The 20,629-nt window shown below is 46.2% G+C and overlaps 1 protein-coding gene across 2 annotated transcripts; it reads left to right on the forward strand.

The window, feature by feature from the left end:
- Positions 1 to 289: 289 nt before the first annotated feature.
- LOC127582084 (paired mesoderm homeobox protein 2-like) lies at positions 290 to 16,339 on the forward strand. Of its 2 annotated transcripts, none has more exons than XM_052037077.1 (4): positions 290 to 512; positions 10,893 to 11,077; positions 12,111 to 12,289; positions 14,211 to 16,339. In XM_052037077.1, the coding sequence occupies exons 1-4, from the start codon at positions 293 to 295 to the stop codon at positions 14,344 to 14,346; spliced, it is 720 nt and encodes a 239-aa protein (XP_051893037.1). In that variant the 5' UTR covers positions 290 to 292; the 3' UTR covers positions 14,347 to 16,339. The 2 variants fall into 2 exon arrangements, with proteins under 2 accessions (XP_051893037.1, XP_051893038.1); XM_052037078.1 differs by having other exon boundaries at positions 16,034 to 16,339.
- The last annotated feature ends 4,290 nt before the right edge of the window (positions 16,340 to 20,629 follow it).

The following is a 20,629-nucleotide window of genomic DNA, read 5'->3' on the forward strand; positions in this document are numbered from 1 at the left end:
AGGTTAAAGTGGGCGGCTGCCCCGGTGCTTTTTTTCTCTGCGAGTTGTGTAAGAGTCCCGGGGGGAGAGAGTGGGCTGGAAGGCAGGAACTGGCAAAACCTTGAAAGGCTTCTTTTCGTATTCGTCAGCAAGAAGTGGCGTGTGTTTTACAGCAAGACAAAAGTTGTGAAAAGTTGTGAGAAGTTCTGAGGGGGGTGGGGTCTGAGGGTGGGGGTGATCCCTGCCGCCCACGGGACGGGAGGAGGAGGAGGAGGGGGGAATGGTTGGGTGAGGAGGGTGTTCTGTTAAACTCATGGAAAAGGCTCGCTCTCCTCGTTCGGCTGCGCTGGACACGCCAGAGGCTGTTCAAAACAGAAAGAGCTTCTCGGTCAGTCATCTGCTGGACCTGGGAGAGGCAGCCGGCATGAACGGTGGGACGGAGCCGGCGAGAGGGGCGAGAGAGGCCGGCAGGAGGATGAAGGATCAGGCCGGGCTCGGCGACAGCGGAGGAGGGGAGGCGGCTCGGCAGAACGGTGAGTGATGGTGGGAGGCAAAGCTCAGGGGAGCCCCGACTGAGGCAGCGCTGCTGAAATAACAATTGGACGGCGCCAACCCTACACCAGCCCCACTCACTCCGTCCATCCAGAAACAATTATAGTGGCAAATAATTCCACAATAACATAAGGCACAGGACGATTGCAACGTTTGAGGTGGGTTTGTGTTGGAATATAACTAAAACATATATACAATTGAAATTGAAAGTCATTACTGTATGTTTGTAGATTAACATACTGGAGAAATATTGTAGGCTGCTGAGATATCTTGACAGGGTGGATGTGGAGAGGATGTTTCCTCTTGTGGGAGACTCTAGATGTAGGAGTCACTGTTTAAAAATAAAGGGTCGTCCACTGAAGAAAGAGGTGAGACATGTTTTCTCTCTCAGAGGGTTACATAGAACTTGGAACAGTACAGCACAGGAACAGGCCCTTCGGCCCACCATGTCTTTGCCGAACATGATGCCAATTTAAACTAATCCCATCTGCCTGCACATGGTCCACATCCCTCCATTCCCTGCATGTTCCCCTATCTATTTAAAAGTCTCTTAAACGCCACTATTGTATCTGCTTCCACCACCACCCCTGGCAGCGTGTTCCAGGCACCCACCACTCCCTGTGTAAAAACACTTGCCCAACACATCTCCTTTAAACTTCCCCCCCTCACCTTAAAGCCATGCCCTCTAGTATTTGACATTTCTACTCTGGGAAAAAGAATCTGACTGTCTACGCCTCTCATAATGTTATAAGCTTCTGTCAGGTGAGCCTTCCACCTAAATCTTTGGAACTCTCTTCCTCCAAGGGCAGTAGAAGCAGAGTCTTTGAATGTTTTAAAATTAGAGGTAGATAAGTACTTGATAAGCAAGGGGGTGGGAAGTTACTGCAGGAGACCTGAATGGAGAGTCCAGGTTACCATCAGATCAGCCCTGACCTTATCAAAAGGCAAGCATTGAGGGGCTGAGTGGCCTCCTCTTGCTCCTAAACTCCTATCTAGGTATGTGTCATTATGTTTCAGAGTCAAAAGTATTACAGACATTGGAGTAAATATATGGCCTAATCTCTGTAATCCGGTGAGTCCAATATATTTTCTATAATTAGTTTCCCTGTCCAGACATGTTTGCAATTTTAATTTCTCTGATTTGTTTATTATTGGGGAACATTTGTGAATCAGGGTAACTCTGCCTTGCCCTTTTCCTCACCACCTACTAACTTGTTTTTGTCCCCTATTCCCCTGTCCTGTACCTCTCGTCCCAGGGTCCAATAGCAGAGTAGCTGTTTCATTGGACAGGGAGCCTTGATTGTGGTCCAGAGACAAGAACATGTGTTTAAATACACCAAGTTTGGATTAGTTTAGTATGTTTAATTTCAAATAATTTCATAAAATCTGGAATTAAAAGTTAATATAGGAGATGGTGACTGTAGGTGAACAGGAATGCAGAGTGATCAGCCACACTATTATCAAGTGCTGGCACAGGCTTGAGAGACCAAATGGATCATCCTAAAAAGCAGGGATCAGTGAAACTGGTCATGAACCTATCAAATTGTGGTTAAACCCCCATCTGGTTCTCAGTTGCCTTTGGGCAACTCTGACGGTTTCCTTTCTTCATCTCGAGGAGTGCGACTCTAGACCCACACTATATCTGTCCCTTGAAATAAACCAGCAAACCACGTAGTTCAGAGGCATTTATAAAAGCAAGGATAAGGGTGTGAATAATGGTGCCAAATAAACACAAAGAGCCAGATGTGCACATTCAATTTGTGGGGATCATTCAATGATGCTAATCCACAATTTCCATCACTCAATATTTTAATTTTTGGGTTGTGTGGGCTGAAGATTAAGTTGCCAAAACTTAGACAGATTCTAGTTCATGGAAAGTCTGTGTCCAGACACACAGAGTAGAGTTTTAAGTTTCAAAAACTGACAGGAATGTTTCTGGAAGTTTAGAATCACATTATTCAAACACTAAAACTTTTTCCTCTCTTGTACTGTCTCAATAAGGTTGCTGTTCTGGCTTCAGCTATGTGTATTTTCTTCCAACTCCTCTTTGAAGTCTCTACCATATCACTACTTCTCATCTTCAGTTTTTTTTCTCTCCATATACCTGTGAGTGCCATTTTGGTCATTTCTTTTTGCACAGATTCCTCATTCAGTCTATAACAAGCTGGTCTTCTCTCAGGTATTTCCTGAGATGCCTGTACTACACCACTCCCCTAGTGTGCGTGTTCCATCTTCATCATGCAGCATTTGTAGGACTGAGTAATAAAGAGGGGTTGAACAGGCTAGGTGTTTATTCCCTGGAGCGTAGGAGACTGAGAGGTGATCTTGTAGACGTGTATAAAATCATGAAGGGCATAGGTAGGGTGAAGGCACTCAGTCTTTCTCCCAGGGCTGGGCAATCAAGGACTAGAGACCATTGGTCTAAGGTGAGAGGGGAAAAATTTAATAGGAACTTGAGGGGCAACTTTTTTACACAGAGGGTGGTATATATGTGGAATGAGCTGCCAGAGGAAGTAGTTGAGGCAAGTACAATAACAACTTTTAAAAAGCAGTTGGACAGGTACATGGATTGGAAGGGTTAGAAGGATATGGGCCAAACCCTGGCTAATGGGACTAGCTTGGATGGGGCATCTTGGTCAGCATGAACCAGTTGGGCCAAAGGGCCTGTTTTCTGTGCAGGTTAACACAATAACACTCTGCAGTGAAGCATTCTCTTCTCTACCTTATTCAGTATCCTTTCTTGAAGCTTCTTCAGGGGACACATCTCCACTCTGTACAAAGTTGCTGGATGCACATGTGCTTTAGACTTTCTTTTTAGTTTCACTGATCCTGTCCAAACACAAAATATTCCTGCTGCCAAATTCCACACAGCCCACACTGATGTTATTTGATGATTCAGTTCCTCATCTAAGTCTGCATCCTGCTGAACAGTTGACCCCAGATACTTGAACGTCAAAAAATGGAATATTTTCAAAACTGGGCTTTAAAAGTTATTAAAAACTTCAAAATGATACAAAATATTTGTGGATTATAAACTTTCATGAAACAGGAATGGGATAATGATCAGATATATCACACTGCCCCCCACTAGTCTGTTACTCATCACCATTCCCACAGTCTGTCACTCTGCTCCCCCCACCTGTCACTCTGCTCCCCCCACAGTCTGTCACTCTGCTCGCCCCACAGTCTGTCACTCTGCTCCCCCCACCTGTCACTCTGCTCCCCCCACCCTGTCACTCTTCAACCTTTCTGCCAGTCTGTTACTCCTACCCCCCCAGTCTGACACTATCCCTCTCCCTTGTTGCTCTTACCCACCTCAGTCTCACTCCCCCCCCCAGTCACTGCCCCCTGTCTGTCACTCCCCCCAGTCACTGCACCCCCAATCTATCACTTCCCCCCCAGCACTACCCCCCCACGTCTGTCCCTCCCCCCACTGTCACTCCCCCTCCCAATGTGTCCTCCCATCTGTCCTGTCCCCTGCACATCTCACATATTCTTCCCAGTCAGCAAAGTTTCCCATCTGTTCTGCTGCCTTCACCCAGTTCTGTTCCTCATTAGTAGCTTATTCCCCTTCAAGTTGGTTGTTCTGTGTTTGTGTCTGTGTTCATTTCTTTGTCTGTGTATCTCCACCTCTGCATATCCTTCTCTCTAATGTTTGCACCTGTATTTCCTTCTCTGAATATCTCTCTCCAATTATTGCCTCTATTTGACTCTCTCCCCCCATCCCTCCCTTTCTTTCCCCTTTATTTCCCTACAAAACCTCCTGTTTCCAGTTGAGTTCAATTAATTCAACTGGTAGTGATGCTGAGGAAATCACCTTCCGGGTGTTCTGATCATATCGATGTTCAAATGGAATCGTGGAATGAATGTAACACACGAGGGCATCAGATCATCAAAACAATTGAGAGACAAATTAACCTACCCTAAACATTGAATGATGTCATTGCATTGAATAAGTTCATTATTTTACTCAAAGAAAATTTTCAGCCAAATGAGAGGGAAGGTTCATTTCATAAACAACAGTGCGGAAATAAACTTAAATCTGAATTTGGCAGACTGTTCCGATTAAATCCGTGCATGTTGAGCCTGCTGTTTTACAAATACCAAAAACTCCACGAGACCTCTTTTAGCAGAGAGATTTTTTTTAAAATTGATGTTTTTCATTCTCGAGATGTAGGCTGGTAGATGGTATATAAAAAAATAATTTCAAGGCTAATGGAATGTTGGCCTTTATCTCGAGAGGGCCAGAATACAAAAGAAGCGGAAGTTAGGATCCAATTATATAAAGCTCTGGTTAGGCTCCCTCTGGAGTCCTGCATCTGTTCTGGGCATTGAATCTCAGGACGAAATATTGGTCTTGGAGAGGTGCGGAACAAGACTCACCAGATTCAACCCAGGATAAGGGATTAAGTTAGAAGTCAGGTTGCATAGTCTAGTTTCTATTCCTTTGAATATAAAAGTTAAGAAGTGATCTAATTGTGGTGTTTGCAAGAACCCAAGCTGCCAAGAGGGTAGATGGTATCTATATTAGGGCACTTTATGACATGGGGGTATAATCTTTAAATGAGAGTTGGGCTGGTCACTGGTGATCTCAGGAGGGATTTCTTCACACAAAGGGTAATGGAAATTGGGAACATCATTCTCCATGTGAATTTTTGAAATTGAGGTCAAGTTGAAAATTTCAAAACTTAGATTGGTAGAATTTTGCTTTAGAGGGAAGTAGGATCTAACTGAATGGCAGAATGGTTTTGAAGACTGAATCCTTTTCCTATGTGCTGAAGGAACTTAACAAACTGGTTTGATGGGCCACTTCAGAGAGGCAGTTGATAATCAGCCACGTGGAGTGAGTGGTATATAGGCCCAAACAGGGTAAGGAGGGCAGTTTTTTTCCCTGAAGAATATTAATTATTGAGGTATTGAACAATAATACAACTTTATCATCCTGTTTACTGATCCTATTTCTTTATTCCAGATTCTTAAAAATTAAATTCAGATCCTCAGTGTGGGAATAGAAAACACATTCTCTACACTTATAATCCAGTAATGGAAACACTGTGCCCCAGAGTTGAAATCCAATGTAAAGGAAAAAATGAAATTTCTAAGGAATGCAACTCCTTTCAGAAATACCAACTCATTTAAATCTAATGTAATCAAGGTCTTTTTATGAATACCAAATGGGACGTTAACCCCCACCCCCCAACCCCCAGAGTTTGATTTAATTTGCGGTGGCACTGAGGGACTACTGCTCTGTCGGATTTTAGACGAGACTTGAAACTGAGGCTCTGTCCGTCCTGTCAGTGGCTATGTAAGCTTCTACAGTACTATTTTGAAGAATGGCAGGGATTCACCCCAGTGTCGTAATCTTTCAGCCAACACCATTAAAGCAGATTATCTGGCCATTATATTTGCTGTTTATGGGGCCTCATTATGTGCCGGAGATGCAAGAGACTGCAGATGCTGGAATCTGGAGCAACAAACAAAATGCTGGAGGAACTCAGTGGGTCAGGCAGCATCTATGGAGGGAAATGGGCAGTTGATGTTTCAGGTCAAGACCCTTCATCTGGACCTCCCATTCCCACGTTTTCCTCATTAGCCATCTCAGATCCTGCAAAACTGAAGTGGAAGCAAATCATCCTTCACCCTGAGGGATCGCCTGAGAAGGGGAAGAGATTACTGATAAATAACAGTGGATACATTAAAAAAAGGACTTAATTGGCTTTAGAATTTTCCAAGATTTGAAATTGCTGCTTTCTCTGTTCTGACGTGTAGTACCAACACAGGGTTGAGAGTGGGAGGGAAGAGGTTGACGAGGTTCTCTCACCATGGCCTCGACCTTACCTATTTCGGTAACTTCCACCTCTGTAGCTCCCAATACATCGGTGCTTCTCCTTTTCTGCTGATGGAAAGAAAGGTGGTACATTTATACCGCACCAGAGTCCTCTTGCGCGTCGCCGATTCGCATTGATCCATCGACGGCACAGGTGTCACCCCTGTGGCTTGGTCGATATTTTTGAGGATTTCCCTTTGTTGTTAGGCTATACAAATGCAAAATATTCATTATAACATTTTACAGAAGGAGAGGGGGATCTGAACCCAGTGAGGGTCTCACCCTCGGGTGGGATGGACACAGTGAGGGTCTCACCCTCAGGAGGGATGAACACAGTGAGGGTCTCACCCTCGGGAGGGGACGGACCCACTGAGGGTCTCACCCTCGGGAGGGGACGGACCCACTGAGGGTCTCACCCTCGGGAGGGCGGTCGAGAGTGCTGAAGATGGAAAGTGAATGATTTCCAAGGCTGGTTGTTGAGTGGAAGTCCGGGGATGTTTTGAGCAGAGCAGAGGTGCAGGAGACGGTCCGGTCCTTGTCAACACGAGTTGGCCGAGCGGAGCCCGGACTCCGGGCTGTTCAGGAATCCTTGGGAGGCGGTGCCGGGGCTGTGGGCGAGGCGGACCCCGGCTCTGGGTCGGCTCCGTGTGTGCGAGAGACGCCACACGTTCCTGCTGAATCACTTCAAACGCAGGCGGTCGCAGTGAAGTTCTTGTCCTGCCCACACCTCTCCCACTGGGCTGCGGGGGAGGGATCGCTTCTCTTTTAACCCTGTCGCGTCTCTTGGAACTTTTTGGATAAATGTAAAATTCCAACATTTGTTGATGGAAAGGAGGAAGGTGCATTTATATTGCGCCTGTTCCGACCTTTGGGTCCTCCAGTGCAGCTGATGATCAATGAGGTGCTTTTTGATGCAGTGTAAGGAAGGAAATGCAGCGTCTAACTTGACCACAAGAAGCTCCCACAGATAACACTGTGGTTACCACTGGATAACCTGTTTTAATGATACTGGTTGAGCGGTTATATTGCTGTGTGCCCGGGCTGAGAGCCGCAGAACCTGCCTGAGTCTTCCTGAAACAGTCCCAGAGTGTATCTGAGGTCCACTCGAGAGGGCACTGCCCCTCCGCCAGTGGAGAGTGAGCTCAGCACTGCCCCTCCGCCAGTGGAGAGTGAGCTCAGCACTGCCCCTCCGCCAGTGGAGAGTAAGCTCAGCACTGCCCCTCCGCCAGTGGAGAGCGAGCTCAGCACTGCCCCTCCGCCAGTGGAGAGCACAATGAGTATGGCCCCTCTGCCAAAAGAGTGCGGAATCAGTACTGAATCTCTGACAGTGAAACGTTCCCTCAGTTCACACTCTTCCCTCCTCTCCAACAATGCAGCACTCTCTCAGTGCTACCCCCAACAATGCAGCACTCTCTCAGTGCTACCCCCAACAATGCAGCACTCTCTCAGTGCTACATTGAAAGTGCTGAGTTCTGTCGGTACTCTCCCTCTGATCATGCAGTGCTCCCTCAGTATAGGCCGCTGACAATGCTGCCTTCCCTTGGTACTGTCTCCCTGATAATATAACACCCTCTCAGTGCTACCCCCAACAGTGCTGCATTCTCTCCGTGCTGCTCCTCCATCAGCAGACGGTTCCAACAGTGCTACACTTTTATGCTCTCTTTTCTGGAATAGGGAGGGAAAAAATAAAAATGCATTAATTTCAAATCAAAATGCTGAGATGACAAAGGGAACTGTGAGCAAGACAGGAGAGCAAAGTCAAGCTATGGAGTTTGTCGGAGTCAGCAGGACATGTGTTAATCCAGGCCCAGACTGAAGTCAGCTCCTGATTGAAAGTGTATCCCAGCTAATGAGAACAAGGCAGCCAAAGATATTTTAATTGGAAAACAAGGCTGAAAGTGTGGTGAGTTAAATGGTTGGCAGATCCCTCAATCCTTAATTGAAAACACTTTGGTTTGTGAAAGTAAAACCCAACAAGAAAAAATTCTCCTTGTCTGAGAGAGAGAGCTTGAATCTCAGCTACACTGACAGCAACTCTCTTCAGTTAGGATTTGTTCCAGGAGGTCAAAGTATTTATTTCAAAAAAAGATCAAAATCTCAATTGCATCCTCGCTCCCTTCTGAAAATGGATTTACACCTGAAAGTTGCGTATTGTACATCACAACAACAAGGAGATTTCTCAAAGGAGTAAGTCAGACAAAAGTGGCACAACCTGGTGCAAATGATCAAAAGTCTGGTCAAAGAGAGAGTTCTTAAGGAGCGTCTTAAAAGCGGAGAGAGAGGTGGAGAGGTTTGAGGAATGAATTCCAGATCTTGGGCGGCTGAAGGTTGCCAAGAGTAAAGTGATTCAAAGTAAGAGACCAGAACTGAAAGAGCACAGAAACCTACCTCAGAGTTGGAAGGACGTAGGAGGTTATAACAAGAGGGAAGGATAAGGGGCATGTGGAGTTTGAACATGAAGAATGGGCACATAACATGCTGTAGGACCAGGAGCCGAGGTAGTTAATTCAATAAACAGTGAATGGGACGTGGTGTGAGTTGGAATGTAAAGTGGGAGTGGCTTTGTACAAGCTTGAGCCATTTAAAAAATGAGATTGAGACAAAAAGTAAGAGGTCTGAGGATGAATGATTTGGCATCAGTTGCCATTTGCAGAAGACTTCCAAATTTCCAGCACCCTTTGCTTGGAAGAATGTTTCCTAACTTTACCCTGAGAGATTTAGCTCTAATTTTCAGTTTATATATCTCAGTCCTAGATTCCTCAACCAGAGCAAATAGGTATTCCCTATCTTAAAAACTTCAATCAGATATTCCTTTAACTTTGTAAATTCCCAGAAAATATAACCATAGTTTTTATAAAGCCTTCCCATAACTTAAGCCTAGAATCCGAGGGTTGTATCCTCATGAAAAGAGACTGGGCCTCGATTCTTCAGAAAAAAATCCAGTCAGGTTCCTTTCAAGTCTTGGAGTTTGATAGTTTAAACTTTGAAAGAAGTTTTCACTGAGTTTGCCAGTGAAATCATTAGCAACTGTCTTGAAGTTATAATGGGGAAAATTCATTCTTCATATTTTCATGCCACAGAATGAGGGTGTTTGGGCAGCTCATTCTCCCACTTATTTCCCTCTAACCCATTCTCTCTCACATGCACCCAGCAACTACCCTGTGATTTTCCTGGTACCCACAGGGGATAATAGACAGTGGACAATTAACCTGACAACTTGCTCTTTGGGACATAGGAGGAAATGGGAGCAGCCGGAGGAAATCCACAAGGGAGAACATGCAAACTCCACACAGACAACACCCAAGCTCAGGGTGACAGGAGCATTATGAAAGCAGCACTGGGTGCTGCACCACCACCAACATCCCAGCAGGGCACGATGGACTGCCTTAGTCATCTGCCTTGTGCTGTACACTAAAGCTGTATCTGAGGCCTTGACAGAATTGGAGTGGGCACTGCTCACTCCTCACCAACCCGGGAATGGGAACCGATGCAGGGTTTTGGGGGCTGACGACTGGCCTGATTGGGTCTGTGCTGTGGTTAGCAATGTAAGGGGAGGGCGAGAATGATTGGGGCTTGTGCTTTGGCCTGGGAGCCGGGTGAAAGAATGCTGTGGTTTGGAGGAGACAGAGGGAAGAGAGACCTCAGCCAAGAATTGGAGAGCGGACTTGGCATCATGAGTTGTAATGGGTTAAATGGCAGGTTGGGGAGTGCATTGGGGGTCTTGGGGATCATGTTGTTGGGGAAATCAAAGGGTTGTGGGACCTTGAGTGGTTGGCAGTAATAGATGGAGTCAGTAATAGACGGGGGAGCAGGGTTGTGGTGGCAGATGGATGCAGGCTAGGTAGGGGACTGTCTGACTGGGATCCCACTCCAGCGTTGCCTTGGGAACATTTGGCTGTTCCCAAAGTATCCGACAAATGTTGCTATCAACTCGGTCTGCATTCTCATGCAGTGCTTTGAAAGGAACTTTGAACCAGGAATGGTGTCATCCCATGAGCTCCTGATGTGGTAAACAGTGCAAGGATAACTGACACGGAAGTGGCCAGTCACACTTTCAGAGCGATGTGAAGTGACCTGGAAATTATCAGAATCGTGTTTCACTCAAGGGGTAAAATAATGTTTTATGCACTGGAACTTCCCAGTCACTGTCATTAACTTTGGACTTCCCTGTCAAAGGTATGGTATAGTTTTCAATTATAAATAGTCAAGCATCCAACAGAGATTTCATGAAGAAGCTCTACATCCCACTGAAAGTGTGTAACAGGCCACCACTTGTAGTAGTTGTCAGGGCACCAACCCTCACTGGGGGATGGGTCCAACACACACTGACCCTCATTGGGGGATGGGTCCAACACACACTGACCCTCATTGGGGGATGGGTTCCACACACACCGACCCTCACTGAGGGACGGGTCCCACACACACTGACTCTTGACCTCCTTTGCTCCCTACTATTGTCACATAATCTGTTCTTGAATTCTGTTGGGACGATGCCGTTTATAACCCCTCCTCCCTTCCCTCTGCCCCTCTGCAGTTGTGAGACGGATTCTAAATGCAGATCTCCAGAAAGAGAGAAAGAAGCAGAGGAGGAACCGGACAACGTTTAACAGTTCACAACTACAGGCGCTGGAGAGAGTCTTTGAGAGGACACATTATCCAGATGCATTTGTCCGGGAGGAGCTGGCCAGAAGGGTTAATCTGAGTGAGGCGAGAGTGCAGGTCAGGACAAAATGCCAACAGCAATACTGATGATGAATGGGATCGATATACAGAGGGGATATTTGGTGGGACACTGCCGCTGTTTATGCAACGCATGGACTCTTCCACTCTCATTACTTCTTTCCACTCTTCCCATGTTCTCCTCTCCCACTGCCTTGACTTTTTTCAAGCCTCCCTTGAATTCAGCAATGCTGTTTGTTTTGACTGTTTGGCAGCAAGTTCTTCACCTGGTGTGTTAACTTGCCCCTTCCCCTTTGGTAGCATGTGTAGTGCAGCAGAACTTGGAACTCAAATTGTTCCCTTTGCCAAACGTTATGATTTTAATTTCACTAATCCTCTGTCTGTTGAGTTGGAACTCACTCTGCCCAATCCACAGGAACTCTGTGATGGATGCCTTTAAGGGAAAGTTGGATAAACACAGTGGAGAAGAGATCTCTGCGGTTTCAGTTGAATCCAAATCCTTACATGGCCGAACCTCTCACTACCTCAGTGACCTAGAACATTTGGAGATGTCTCTGCTCCTCCAACTCCGGGCTCTTGTAGATCTGAGATTTCCAACACACCAAGTTCAGCTGCTTTGGCTCAGAGCTCTGGAATTTCCTTGCAACAGACAATCAGGAGTTTCAACCTGAAATGGCAACAATTCCTCTCCTCCCACAGATGCTGCTCAACCCACTGAGTTTCTCCAGCAGATTGTTTGTTGCTCCAGATTCCAACATCTGCAGTCTCTTGTGTCTCTGGAACTCCCTTTCTAGTTCTCTGCACCTCATTCTGCTCCTTCAAGAACTTCCTGAAAACCTTTTGTTCCCTTATCCAACTAATATGTGGCTTGGTATCAAACGTTATCTGATTAACACTGCTCTGAAGCACATTAGGACATCTGACGGTGTTGTTTGATAAGCTGAAAGGGTGAGGTGTAGGAGGGACTGTGTGGATTTGGTTCAAAGGATCTGTTGCTTGGATATACAGAAGGCAAATACATCTCTGTCTCTCTCTGTCTCTTCCCCTCCCATATCCCCACCTCTTTTCGTAGGTCTGGTTCCAGAATCGAAGAGCAAAGTTTCGAAGGAATGAACGAGCGTCCTTAGCCAGCAGGACAGTCTCGCTCCTCAAATCCTATGGCACAGAAGCAGCCATCGAGCAGCCTGTAGCCCCCCGGCAGGCCTCCCTGAGCACTGAATTCCTCTCGTGGTCGGCAAACCCATCCTACAGGTAATGTCTGTCACACTCAGGAGAGCCAATACTTGACAGGACTTGGCTCCTGCCATCTCAAGCTTCAGGTGTCATGTCCTTTTAACTCTCCGTCCCACTCCCACACCGACCTGTCTGTCCTCCACCTTCTCCATTGCTACAGTGAGGCCAAATGCAAATTAGAAGAACAACATCTCATATTCCACTGGGGTCGCTCACAACCCAATGATACATACATTGAAGTTTCCATCTTCAGGTAACCCACAGCCCTGGTGCTCTCCTCCCACACACACTCACCTGTCCTCCTCGTTTTCTTCTCCCTTTGTGCACCTTTCCCATCCCCTTCCCCACCTGGTTCCATCTGCCCATCATCCCCTCTCCATCTATCACCTCCCAACCTCTAACACAACCCCCACCCCACCCTCGTACTGTTCTACACTGGCAATCTTTCCTCTTCCCTCTCAGTCCTGATGCAGGGCTCTGGTGCAACACGACCATCCCTTTGCCTCCGCAGATGCTGATCGACCCACTGAGTTCTTCCCGCGTTCAGCTCTATGTCAGATTCCAGCATCTGCGGTCTTGTTCGTCTTCACTTGACGGGAAGGAATGGGAAGATCTACCCACTTGCACACGCATGCACGCACACACATGAACACACATGCACACACATGCGCATGAACATGCATACACACACACGAACACACACACGCATACACACACACACGAACACACACGCATACACACATGCACGCGCAAGAACACACATGCACGAACATACGCTCATACACACAATGAACATGCATGTGCACACATGTATGCACACATGCACACACACACGAACACGCACGTGCACACACATGCACACACACATGCAGTCTTCGATTTCTCTCTCTGTTTTATTAAAAATTAATTTGAACGTTTGAAAGCTAAACATGAACCAATGTTGCCTGACAGAGTCAATAGTCAGCTGCAGCTCATTGCACAGCAGGTCTGACCCTAGGTGTGAAGGTCATGGGTTCAAGTCCTGCAGACACAGAGCAGGCTGACACTCCAGTGCAGGACTGCGGGAACACTACAGTGACTGAGGTGCATCTTGGCTGCTGTTAAACTGAAGAGAGTAGTCATTCATTTTGATGTCAATTCAGAAATGATCCCCAGTGTCCAATCCAATACTTATCCTTCAATCACCTCATTAAAATCAGACACTCCAGTGCAGTGCTGAGGGAGACCCAACCCTTCAGATGAGAAGATAATCCCGGCACTGCTTTTCTCAGATGGATGTTAAAGATCCCATGGCACCAGATGGAAGTGGCCAGGAATGTGCTCCCGATGTCCTGGCCAACATTTACTCCTCTGTTAACACTGCCAAATAAATATGTATATCTGTTATTTATCTCCTGGGGATTTTGGGGAATTTGCTGTTTCCTGCATTGCAAGTTTTTACACTTCAGTAAGTACTTCATTGGCTGTAACCCAAAGTGTTTGTTGATGATGGTGATGGTGTAAAGAGAGCTTTACTCTACCTAATGCTGATTTTCCCTGGGAGTATTTGATGAGACAGTCTAGAGGGAGCTTTGTTCAGTATCTAATGCATGAAAACTGCCAGGAAGAGCCCAAAGTGACAACGTAGAGGGTGCTTTACTCTGTCTCCAACCCTTGCAGCGATTGGCTTGAACATTTGATAGAACAGATCCAAGGAAAATTTTCTTTGAATCAAAAGTGTGGTGTACCTGCTGTGGACGTGCATGGTGGGTTGGTGTGGTGGGAGCTTTACTCTGGGTCTAACCTCCATCACAGTGAGGTAAAGGAGTCCAGCAGCTCGGAACAAGTTTGTATTGGAGTCCTCTAGCCTTCTAGTGTGTAGGAATTGAGATGCCAAGGACTTAGCTCAAAATATTTTGAAACTCTATGTTTGTGTGAAGAGTCTTCTGTGGTTTTACAGCCCAGTGCCATCGTATAATTCGAATGGATCAAGCAGCAGCAGTCCTGGAGTGTCAATGGCAAACAGCATTGCCAATCTACGATTGAAGGCCAAAGAATTCAGCCTCCAGCGAAGCCACGTAACTCCCATCAACTGATCCCAGGCTGGCCTGGGACAAAGCCGAGTGCTCGGGACATTCAGACACGGGACAACATGCTCGGGATACATTCTAACCCAGGTCAGTGTGCTCAGGGCACGCTTTCATCCAGGATAACATGCTTGGCCCATTCTGACCTGGGACAACCTGCTTGGGCACACGGATCCAGGCTGGCGTGCTCAGGATGCTCTAACCCAGGACCACATGCTTGGCACACTCTGACCCAGGATAAGCTGCTTGGGATCCCCTTACACTGGACAATGTGTTCGGGACTTGGCAACCCAAGATAACGTCAGGTTCTAATTTAGGATGACAAGCTCAAGACACACTGACCCAAGGTAATGTGCTCAGGACGCACTCTGACCCAGGGCAAAATGCTTGGGACAATTTGACTCCATATGTTCAAGCCCCAGGACAAGCCTTGTACCTAGTGATTCTGGTTACTCCTTCATGGACTCCTACAGTTTGCTACGTCTCCTTGGACACAAGTGTTCTGTGGTGACCAGTGCGTCATGAAGCGATTGCAGATATCACTTTGAATGTTTCTTGGTGTTGTTTATTTGAGTCTTTGGGCTGTGTGTTGATTGGTTGCTGAGCTCCCGTTCCATAGCCTCTCTTTCCCAACCACCAAAATGGAATCCAAGGCATTCCTACTTCATTTTGTACCCCAATAAATGAGTTGTACTCTGACTGCCGTGGGGTGACATTTACTCAGAGCTCAGTCACTATCCAAATGCAGCAAGTGAAACGGGTGCAAGTTCCACTTGGCATGTTGTCTCACGGGGGCAGGGGTTCCTCGGGCACCAGTGGTCCTTGGGTACTTGTACCTGCAGGTCCGCTTGCTTCACGTGAGCCCAGACATAAGGGCGGCTCAGTGGCTCAGCTGGTAGGGCTTCTGCCTCACAGCTCCAGGGAACAAACATGGAACATGAAACAGTACAGCACAGGAACAGGCCCTTCAGCCCACAATGTCTGCCAACACGATGCCAAATTAAACTAAATCTCTCCTGCCTGCACGTGATCCATATCCCTCCAGTCCCTGCATCTTCATGTCTCTCTCTAAAAGCCTCTTAAGCACCACTATTGTATCTGCTTCCATCACTACCCCTGACAGCCTGTTCCAGGCACCCGCCACTCTCTGTGGACTTGCCCTGCACACCTCCTTTAAACTTTCCTCCACTCACTTGAAATGCATGTCCTCCAGTATTTGAAATTTCTACCCTGGGAAAAAGATTCTGACTTCCGGTGCTGTCTGTGTGGAGTTTGCACGTTCTCCCTTTAACTGTGTGAATACTCTGGTTTCTTCCCATGTCAGAAGGACCTGTGGATTAGTAGGTACATTGCCCCTAGGGGGTGAGTGAGCAGTAAAATCCAGGGAGAGTTGAGGGCCATGTGATGAGAATAAACTGTGATTAAAGTAAGATCAGTGTAAACAGGTGCTTGATGGTCAGCATGGATTCGGTGGGCCGAAGGGCCTGTTTCCAAGCTGTATGACTGAATAACATTGAGAAACAAGAGCGAGGAAGTACATGTCAGATAATAACAGCCCTCTGTGAACAAACTTTTATCCTGTCTAATACTTTGGCCAATTATTTCCTATCTGTCATCTTTGGGTATGGACTCAGTCACCAGAGAAAACATCATAAAGTTTATTAAAATTTCTGATAATTTTCTTTCTGATCCTTAGCCACGTGAAAGGAATGAACTTACATCCCAGAACTCTCAAAAGGCCTCACAATGACACATAGGTCATACCAGTCCAGCCTGGGTTTAAACCTTGACCCCACAGGTGAAAGATCAATGTCTGTGGCTGGGGTCAAAGTGTCATCACAAAATAGAAATACTTTGCACGATCATAAAAAAAATGTTTGGAACAAAGTGTGCAGCAAGGATGATACTTGTACAAAGCGTTATTTTGCAATGAATTTATGCATGTAATGTTTAATTGTTTCACTAAAAACAAATCTGTTGAATAAATAATGTTTAAATATTATCTTGAATACTGATTCCAGGGACCCAGATCTTTTGCATCATTGACTATTTGACTGTTATTCTGTAATCTAATCCAATCCTTCTACCGCAAGGATTTACTCCACTCACATCCTGTATCACAGTTCAGTGCATTGTCATCACAGGAGGGAGGGAATCCCAGGCTGCAGACTCACTGTCATTGGTGGAGCAGTGAAAATCAGGATGTGCAAGAAGTCCGAAATGGAGGAGTGCAATGGGCCTTAATGCTGGACAAGGTTACTGATCCAGGGAGGCAGAAAAGCCACCAAGAGTTTTGAATTCAATTCTAAAATATGCACACTTGTAAAGTTGTTTAACCTTTCAACTAAACACACAGATCTATCCTCAAACTGTAAACACGTTGAACTGTTCTTTTTACCTTCAGCTGTACGAGAGCTCTCAGCGAGAAGCACGCGGGCCATTCAATACTTGGCATAGAACAGGACAGGGACAGGCCCTTCGGCCCACAATGTCTGCACCGGACACAAAAGCAGCAAGTAGTTCTTTTACCATGTACAGGAGCTGACACCGAGACTTACGGTACCAGGCTAGAGTGAATTGTTCCCTTTCACCCGCTGTGCACTGTTGCTCAGGCTGCAGTGTGGGCCTCTCTCTCTTGTTTTACTTGGCAATCCCTTCCTTGGACTGAAGATTTTAATAACTTTTGGCCTTTGATAAAGATTCCCAAAAATCATTATTGAGGGAAAAAAATATCCAGTATCGACCGAACTATTAAATAAAAGACCAATCCCCTGAGCACTGACTGGAGCCAGAAAGAAACCAGACACACAGGAGAGGGTCTGGACTTTTAACTCCTCCTGATCCTGTGTATTCCAACTTTACCAGGAACATGCTGAGAAACACTTAGATAAAATCTCATTGGACTACGACACAGATTCTTCCCTCCTTCCCCATTCTGTCGCCGCGCCCCTTTCTCTGTTTCTCCCTTCACTCACACTGTCCCCATCCCTTCTCCTCTTTCCTTCCCTTGTTTTCTTCCTCCTCCCCTTCCCCACCACTCTGCATCAACCCCTCTCTTCTTCCCCTCTTTATTACTACCCCTCTCCCTTCCACTCGTCCCCTCCCCATCCCTTCACTCCAGTCCCCCTCCAGATGTCCCTCCCCTGCACCCTCTACTCCCTCTTTCCCAACCACATACCCTTTCTCTCTAACCAACCACCTACTTCCCAACAAGATAGTTATTAAGCTCCATTTTGGAGAAACTGAGGCACTCACCCTGGACGACTGTTTATTGGGATCTGTGCTCCATGACAATAAACATCTCTGTTAATCTCCAGACTCACAAGACCCTTGGTGTTAGTTTGCCATTTGTTCATGTACTAACAGTCCAATTCAAATAGCCAGCTGCCAGCTACATCTCAAAGCCTGGATCATGTGCCTAATGAAAATAGATCTGTGGTTCTGTTACACGATACAATCCTGATGAAAAGCCACCGACCTGAAGCATTAACTCTCTCCACAAATGCTGCCTGACCTGCTGAGTATTGCAAGAACTTTGTTTTAATTTCAAGTACATTGTTAAGTCAATTGCTAAATTCTGAGCTATTTTAAGGCAGGATTGCATGGATTAATATGTACATGTCAGCACTGAGTGCAATTTATGTTTTAATATTCTGGGAAAGGATCCAAGTCGGGATAAACTTTGATTGACTTACCAATTCCACAAGGAAACAGAACAGGAAATTACATCTCAGGAATCTGAGTCAGCCGGCATACCCAGTCACCGTGGATCTGCCCAAGTCACTGGAGAGTTTCCGAGAATGCTGAGATTCTCAAGTTCCTCTGATGTAATGCTTCCCAAGCCTTTGGTAATTTATGAAAGTTACCGGAATGCCAGTGAGTTGGAGATGATCTCTGAGTTAAGTAGAAAGGAGAACACCGTTGTGCAAAGCAGCAAATCTTGAGGCACAATAACACTAGCTATGTAGCTGCATTTTGTCTGACTGCAGGGCTTCGTGAGGGATGTTGCTGACCCTCCGTCTCAACAGCTGCAACAATGGGTGTGTAGGAATAGCTCTCTGGTAGTGAAGGGCAGGGTGGGGGAATGGGAGTGAGGGTAGGCCCTTTCCGAGGTTGAAAATGTCCAGGGAGCCCAGCACATCAGCCCCTCAACATCCACGGAGACAAGCATCCAACTTCAATGTAATGATAATGCATGCAACCAGCTCCCTGTAAACTCTGCGTGCTGCCTGTGTTCCACCTCACACCAAACCCTGCCCACTTATCTCGTTACCTAATGTCTCCCACTTAAACAATGCATCAATTTAAAAGTTTACAACCTTGTTTTCAAATCACCCTCACCCCTCCCCATTTCTGCAAGGAATACCCCAGTATTATAACCCTCCAAGCTTTCTGCATTCATCAGATCCAGCCTTGATCAATCCTGCTTTTAATCAGGTCACAAATGCTTTCAGCTGCCAAGACCTTAAGCTCAAGTATTCCCTCCCTAAAGCTCTTCAGCACTCTCCCTCTCTCTGTCCACATACAAGCCACTCCTTAAAGCCAACTGCTATCTCCAAGGTTTTGGTCAACTACCCTGATATCTCCTAATGTGGCTCAGCAGTCACCTACACTCCTATGTAGGGCACTGGGATGTTCTGCTGTTAAAGATTTGATGGGAGCTGTCATTGCTCATTTTAAGCTGGAGCCTGTGGCCTGAAAGATTTCGGGAACAGGGAAATGCAAAAGTTTGTAGGTTTGGAGTAATGTGAGAGAGAGGGAGGGAAGGAGAGAGAGGGAGGGAGGGAGGGAGGGAGGGAGGGAGGGAGGTGGGAGAGAAGCACAAGCACACACTTATGTAAGAAAGCCTTTCACCATGTACTCCAATACCTTTGAATTTTCCAAAAGCAAAAAAAACTGCAGATGCTGGAATGCTGACATAAAACAGAAAATGTTGGAAATGTTCAGCAGGTCAGGCAGCATCCATGGAAAGTGAAAAACCAAGTTAACTTTCTAAAGGTTCACTCTGTTTCTCTTTCCACTGATCTGCCTTTTCCAGCAGTTTATCCTCTCAGATGTTCTCCCACAAGTACTGGCAGCCAATCTGCACACACCACTTCTTCATTGCCTTCAACTACTGGATTATTCACCCTTTGGCATCCAGCCCCCGGATAGGATTCCCTTGACAACACTGCCATCTGCTGCCCACTGCCTCCTGTTGCCAAGATATTTCCAGTGGCATCAGTAGTTGAATGAAGGATAACTACCACCAAAAATAAATTAGACTCCTCATCACTGGGATAAAGGATAACAGAGGGAAAGAGATTTATTGGCAGGTGAAGAGATGAGATCAACGGGAAAAAGAGGGAAAATAGTCATTAGGACCCTGTGTATATTTGTTGAACTGACACCAGGCAGGCAATTATATCTGGCATGTGAAGGGTTATTCACATAGCTCACACACACTGCCTCATGGTGAATCAGTTCTATGTGTGCTGCATCAATTGAATGGTGCCATCGTGACAATTGCCTAAGCAGGGCGTTTCCTTCAGGAATAAATTTTGTTTACCTTTTGTGAGATTTTGGATGATTTTCTTCCCTAGTCTGGTTGCCTGAGTCAAGGGGTTGCAGAGGACAAGTGAAGCTTTCAGCCTGAAACAATATCCATTGGCCAAAGTAAGCATCAGTGCCTTTTGCAATGCATCAAGATGGTCCCAAATGGTACTTCGGATTCCTTCAATAACACGATCAAGAAATGAAATGAATAAATATTAAGAATGGAACACTTTTTCATTGCAAGTGACATCCAAAGGGAAGATGTCCATTTTGCTCCCAGTTGATACTGTAAGTTGCTGGCTCCAGCCAAACCATGGGGAAAGATATTTAGAGTTGGTTAAGGAAGTTGAACAGCATGAAGTGCATCACCCAATCACATTGTTCAACGTTACTAGTTAATCAGCTTCCAGATAAAACCTGCAGCCTTTGTTGTAGACTTGAGACACACTGCTGAACACTTCGAGGATGCTGCAGTTTCCAGCAAGTGTTACGGGATTGCATGGTTTGTGGAATCCAGGATCTGTGTACTGCCAGGAAGTAGCTCTGTGGGAAGAAACTGAATTTCAAGCAGATATCCGATATTGCCCGGGCAGCAGAGACTGTGATCTGGTAGGAACAGGATTTGCAATGTCACCCAGTGAAGTCCCGAAATGGTAGTGAGTTGAGGTCCAGCTCTACTGCATCTCTGGGGAAAGGGAACCACCTGAAGGGGAGATGTTATTGTGCCAACACACATCAAGTCAATGAGTGCAAACAC

The sequence above is a fragment of the Pristis pectinata genome, chromosome 23, assembly GCF_009764475.1.
Source record: "Pristis pectinata isolate sPriPec2 chromosome 23, sPriPec2.1.pri, whole genome shotgun sequence".
In the NCBI taxonomy this organism is placed as follows: Eukaryota; Metazoa; Chordata; class Chondrichthyes; order Rhinopristiformes; family Pristidae; genus Pristis; species Pristis pectinata.

Bases quoted from the DNA above. Each gene is read 5' to 3' on its own strand.
- LOC127582084 (XM_052037077.1), top strand. From the start codon at position 293: ATGGAAAAGGCTCGCTCTCCTCGTTCGGCTGCGCTGGACACGCCAGAG. The intron at 11,078-12,110 runs GTCAGGACAAAA...CTCTTTTCGTAG, and splicing joins TGAGTGAGGCGAGAGTGCAG to GTCTGGTTCCAGAATCGAAG. The intron at 12,290-14,210 runs GTAATGTCTGTC...GTGGTTTTACAG, and splicing joins TCGGCAAACCCATCCTACAG to CCCAGTGCCATCGTATAATT.